This window comes from Scleropages formosus, chromosome 20 (assembly GCF_900964775.1).
Source record: "Scleropages formosus chromosome 20, fSclFor1.1, whole genome shotgun sequence".
NCBI lineage: Eukaryota > Metazoa > Chordata > Actinopteri > Osteoglossiformes > Osteoglossidae > Scleropages > Scleropages formosus.
This window is the reverse complement of record NC_041825.1, coordinates 24679773-24685772: the sequence shown is the minus strand read 5'-3', so window position 1 is coordinate 24685772 and position 6000 is coordinate 24679773. Positions and strand designations below refer to the sequence as shown.

The window sequence follows — 6000 nt, the reverse complement described above, 5'->3', positions numbered from 1 at the left end:
TTGCCCATGTCCTACTGAAAGCTTCAGATGTATTAGGTTTCCTGCTTTGATATATGGGCATATGAGAAAACCAGATGTCTGAACTGGCAATGAATGGAGATCCAGGGACATTATGGTTTGGGTGAGCATGGGGAGGCCTTTCATTTGTTGCTCATTGTAAACTTTGCACCTTCCGCGGGTATGCCTTGACAGAGCATATGTAGCACAGCATCAAGGCACAACATAAAAATAACATCTAGAAACGCACAACAAAGATAGAGCTACACTGGGGTGTATAACACAAACAAGAGGAATCAATCATCAGAGAACTTCACAGGCAAAGAAACTGAATCACATCTGCATTTCCATTTGATGTCTTAGAGCTGTTGGCTGCTAAGATCATTGTCAACTGCGTTACGTTTGCTATCTGCTCCGAGGAACACACCGCTGACATCATCATAATGGATTTTGTTTTACATGATTTCCTTCCCTTCTGGACAAGTCTCAAGCTGTGGCATGGAACCATTGCCAGGTGGCAAGACGTTGCACATGGTGCCAGTCATGACATCACCCCTCCGATGAGCATGGCCTAGAGGGCTACTTCTAACTAATCAACAATCTATCAAAACAAGTGATTCTGGCAGAGTACGGAAATTCAAGACAACTGCAAATTTGTGCCAAAAGAGCAACCACAACGCTGTAGCAGTCCCCATATTGATCTAGGAGCAGGTCTTCCACGCAAATTGAAATAGTTGTTTCACAACTATTTTGCTAATCCAGCCCTACAAAAGAACCCACTTGAGAAGTTATAGTGTTATTGTGTTATTAAATTGCATAACGGGTACCTTTACCCAAAAACCCATCTTATCATGCATGTCCTAAATTTTAGGTGTTGGAAACTTTACTGATGTAAAGGTTCAAACAACTATTATGCTCAGGGGGTCCATTTTGAACTGAGGTTTATTACAATAGTTTAAAGGTTCTAGCAGTATTTTCTGTGCATCTGTGTGTAATGAAGACTTGCTGTCCAGTTCCATCTCAGCTTAGCTATATGATATCAGATCTTCAAGTTCCCTTCTGTGACAAAATAATCCATTGTAGCCAGTAACACACAATGGACCTGTCGACCTGTGGTCCTGTCATAAGTAGCCAAGTAAGCAGTTTGGGTTTAAGATGGCCTCAGCTGAAGCATCAGAAATTGAAATCAGATTCAGTAGCACTGCTTCTGATCTAAACAGATGACAATGTGGATAGCACCCAACTTCTTCTTCAGTCCACAGAACCAGGGGCAGATGGGTGTCATTTCCCCAGCTCCCATGCGACAAAGTAGAGAGAGCTGGAGAGGGGGATGAGAAATCAGCCTGAGGGATTTGTCTCTTTGTTATGTGCTGGAGCTGTTTACTAGTGCTGATTACCACAGTAACCAAAGCAGATGAAACTTTATTCCAGACACCCTTCCCCTTTCTGAAGTTTAACAGTTCACTTCAGTTGGGGAGCAGTGGTCTACCTTTTAGCAAGATTACCATGATGTACCATAAGAAGCCATGCCATGTTTCACAAGGAAATAGACAACAGTTTATCATAAGATGACCCGTTTAGAGATAGAGATTTAGCAGGCACCCCAAATACCTGGATTTTCCTGGCCTTCTGATGGAATTAGCATGTTGCAAGTCTGCCAATTTAAGCCTCAGAGAGGCAGGACATATTCAATTGCCGTTCAGTTCAGAAACACACAGCTTTGCCTATATGCTGCACTTTAACTGCAGGGGACAGCGTTCTCCACAGACTCACTAAGGATATTACAACCTTAATTGCAAGCATAAATTCAGCTGGCAGTGCAGAGTGCTGCTAACTCCTTTGATTGGGGGTAATGGCATGCTGCAAGAGCAATGGCTTACGAAAATACCTGAGGAATTCTTGATCACACAACAAAGGAGCGTCAGTACTGCCATAAAGGATAAAGGCTTGAATAAATCCACTACATGGTTATGTTCCATTTCAGATATTGCCATGCATAACATGACTGTGAATGTCAGGTTTGCATTAGATTTATTTCAGGACTCTATGTTCAAATCTGATCCTTAGTTTTTGAACAAGTTTTCCTTGTTTTTGAATTGTACCCTTTTATCACTTTGCAAAGCATGATCTTCAGGTGAAATGAGTCACTGTGACCATAACATGACATATATTTATGGGGAGGGAGAGCAAATGCCAGGGACAGTTGTTAGTGTAGTGGTCAGCACTACTGCCCTTGCTGCCAAAGGTTACAGGTTCAGTCTCCACCTCTAGCTGCAGTACCCCTCAGCATGGAAGTTGCTCCAGTGGAATTACCCAGCTGTCTTAAGGGATAAGTAATTATAAATACCTTAACATTATAAGTAATTTCAGAGAAAGGCATCAGCTAAACGAATAAACGTTTATATATATATATATAGATAGTGCTGTCTGAAAGTAACCCTTCAGAGATTTTCATTAATCTTGTATAAAATATTGAAAATGACTTATAACATGAATAAGTGATTATAATTTACATACCTGATTTTACTTACGTACGTGGTTTAACCACTGCAACTTGGGGTTCACCTATTTTTGCACCTACATTTCTTTAGTTATTCTAATAAAACACATGATTTCCACTAAACTAAGATTTGGAATTGGTAATTACACACCTTTTAAGTCAGATAAGAAAGGCTGTTTTTCATTAAAAATGATTTTGGGGTAAAACTATGGGACACAAGGGGCTCACATGCTTTGACGCATATATAAAATGAATAAAGAACGAAAAAAGACAGTCATGCACACAGGAGTTTAATGAAATCAGTCTTTAATTTGCACAACATGAACTTGTTTCAGCTAAATGCTTTCATCGCCATGCACCTGTATTGTGTAAACAGCAACATACTGTATATCTCATACAAAAACTGACAACTTATGACAATCATAACTCTTGGGGTGCCACGGTGGCACAGCACCTGGGTGGTGTGAGAGGATGTAGGTTAGATCCCCGCTCAGTCTGTGTGGAGTTTGCATGTTCTCCCCGTGTCTGTGTGGGTTTTCTCCGGTGCTCCGGTTTCCACCCACAGTCCAAACACATTCTGTTGAGGTACACCCATAGTGTGTGCGTGACACAAAGAGAGTGTGTTTCACTGATGTATTGATGAGTGACCCATTGTAAGTAGTGTATCTAGCAGTGCAAGTCACCTTGGTGAATAAGGTGTGTGGGCTGATAACACTACATTGAGTTCATTGGAAGTCGTTTTGGAGAAAAGTGTCTGCTAAATAAATATAATTAATGTAATATAAATCTGGGGGGTGTGGTGGCACAGTGGGTTGGACGCAGTCCTGCTCTCCGGTGGGTCTGGGGTTCGAGTCCTGCTTGGGGTGCCTTGCGGCGGGCTGGCGTCCCGTCCTGGGTGTGTCCCCTTCCCCCTCTGGCCTTATGCCCTGTGTTACCGGGTAGGCTCTGGTTCCCTGTGACCCTGTAAGGGACAAGCGGTTCTGAAAGTGTGTGTGTGTGTGTGTGTATACAACTGTGTTGAGATGTGACAGCACAGAGATCACTGCTGCGACAAGATGGTATTTTGTTGACTCTCGCCTTCTATCCTGACAAGGGAATACACAAGTAACCGTTGATGTGTCAAGGTGCCATTGCAGTGACTCAGGCACTATTGTACTGACAGAGCAAAACAGAAATTACTGCTGTGCCAAGGTGTGATGCCATGACTCTTGCAGCTCTGCTATCAGGACAAACACTGCCATCGCTCTTGTGCCAAGGTGTGATGCAAACCATGTCGTAGAAAGGGGCCCTTTTCTGCATAATGTGTAGTGGCTTAGAGATTATAATGAGACACAAAAGAGATGGTATGAGGCATAATTTCATCATGGTTTATAGACTCTCTACTTTCTAACCAGGGTAGCACAGTTTAATCCTTGGCTTGCACTTGTTCTGTATTCTGATGATATGGCCTTTTTTGAGTGCTTTGAATGGGTCTACACAAGGGGAGTGAATCAGAGACTGTTTTGGTAGAGACTGCTTGTCGAACTGCGACTTCCATTTTAAAGGCATTCAGATCTGACTTTAATGCACGGAGGTGAATAACCACTTCAATGGTTATTATTTTGTCTTCAAATGCTCCAGAAAATTACAGTGTTTCAGTGTTCCCATTTTAAGGGAATGACTGATCCGTCAAGAATATATCCATCAAGACCATGGTTGGTTTTCACTGTATCAAAGAATTTCCTGAGTAGAACACTGTTTAATGTACACTGTAGTCTGGTATTATTTATGACGTACTAAAAAATGAATATTCAACTAAGTATTCTGTTTACTGTAATTGTTCCAGATTACTTAGCAGGAATTTCTGAAATATATACTAGTGCTGACTAGGTTAGGAGGGGTACATCCTGGATGGGACGTGAATCTGTCACAGAATATCTATTTAAGAGAATGTCAAGGTTAAATAATTTTGCAGTCTTTGATGAGGATTTTTCCTCACCATGGGAATAAATATTTTAGTTTTGTACAGAAGACTGTATGAGATTTTAAATGTTTGTATGCACCCGTCCGTCTAACTTGATGGTCTGTTTCAGAAAGCTCCATTGCCATGACGAGTGAGGAGTTTCCCGGAACACTGAGTGTGCCTCATGTTGGGGCAGGACTATGCGAGGACTACAGCCCCTCCCAAGGAGAAGAGGCCATTGAGGACCTAGGACCGGGTGATGATGCAAGCAGCGACCTAAGCACCCTGGTGGTTCCTTTTCCTGAGCTTGCCCCTGTGGTGTTCTTCTGCCTCAAGCAAACCACCTGCCCCCGGAGCTGGTGCATCCGCATGGTCTCAAACCCATATCCTTTCCCTGCCCTGGTCAGTCTGCATCTATGAGTTCTGTATTGTACCTGGTGGGCAGTGTGTCCTTCGTGGGTACATTCATGTCCGGTGAGTGAATAATGCTTGTTCTTCATGGTATCACTTTTGTGACTTTGCTTATGTTATCCTGGTTCAGTTCTCAGATCCTTACAATTTGACTATAGTGACCTAATTATAATGAATAAAAAGCAGCTTCATAAAAGAATCATGCTAACTTTTGCTCTTCCACATGACAAATAATTGTAGTATTACCACAATTTATTACAGAGCAGAGTCAGAGAATCATTTTTAAGATGCATTATTTTGACTGATGGTGGAAATTTTCCCTGGTGCAAAATTGGAAGAAGAAGCATGATGGCACAGAATTTTGATGTATCACACACCGTGGGAATAACTTGTTGATTCAGAGCCTGTCTCAAAGAAGGCAGTTATGGTAAAGTGGAAACAGGCAGACTGTAATGATTCTATCTCCTTTGTTGGTCTTGATGCCATAACAGTTTTCAGACTGCAGCCATCTCAGTGGTAATAGGGCTGACAACCAACGCAATGATATCCACTGGCTGACAGTGATGTTTGGTTCAAACTCAGCTTTCAAATCCTCCCTTGGGGAGGCTGTGATTTATATCGCATCTTCCGGTTTACAGATTTATATGCCATTTTCACTATTACTATATTCTATATATTGACTTAGGTATCTATGCATCAATGTAAAGAAACATGACAACAAAGCTGAGTTTCAACATTTGGAGAAGGTAGATTCACATATCGGATCTTGCTTGTAGGAGAGGAAAATAAATGTTGTTCTTGGGTAAGTTCTTTACAACGCCTAAATTAAATACAATATCTTGCAGCCATTCCATCCAATCTATGCTTGTTCCTTCTTGTTTTCTATTGTCCTAGACATAAAGCCTACACTGACATGCAGACAGCCATTTTTGATAGTTTAGTACTTTCTAGGAAATCCTGATGATCTTTATATCAATTATGCATGGTCCATGGCAGGGGCTAGTACTGTCTGCAGTGTCTTAACAACCCTCATTAGCTTCAATGAGATCCACAATAGCAGATAATAAGTTACCATGGCAGTTCTTGAGGAAATATGTGTCTTGTAGGTTTGGGAAGGGGTGAAAAGTTCAACGTTCAGGTTCTTGGTTTG

At 41.6% G+C, this 6000-nt stretch overlaps 1 protein-coding gene across 1 annotated transcript in view; it reads left to right on the top strand.

Moving 5' to 3' along the window:
- Positions 1-4579: 4579 nt before the first annotated feature.
- The window catches only part of LOC108927492 (voltage-dependent T-type calcium channel subunit alpha-1I-like), a 145558-nt gene continuing 144137 nt past the window's right edge, over positions 4580-6000 (top strand). Inside the window, exon 1 of the mRNA XM_018740828.2 lies at positions 4580-4822. Coding sequence (XP_018596344.1) covers positions 4584-4822 — 239 coding nt within the window. The 5' untranslated portion in view covers positions 4580-4583. The remainder of the gene's footprint in view (positions 4823-6000) is intronic.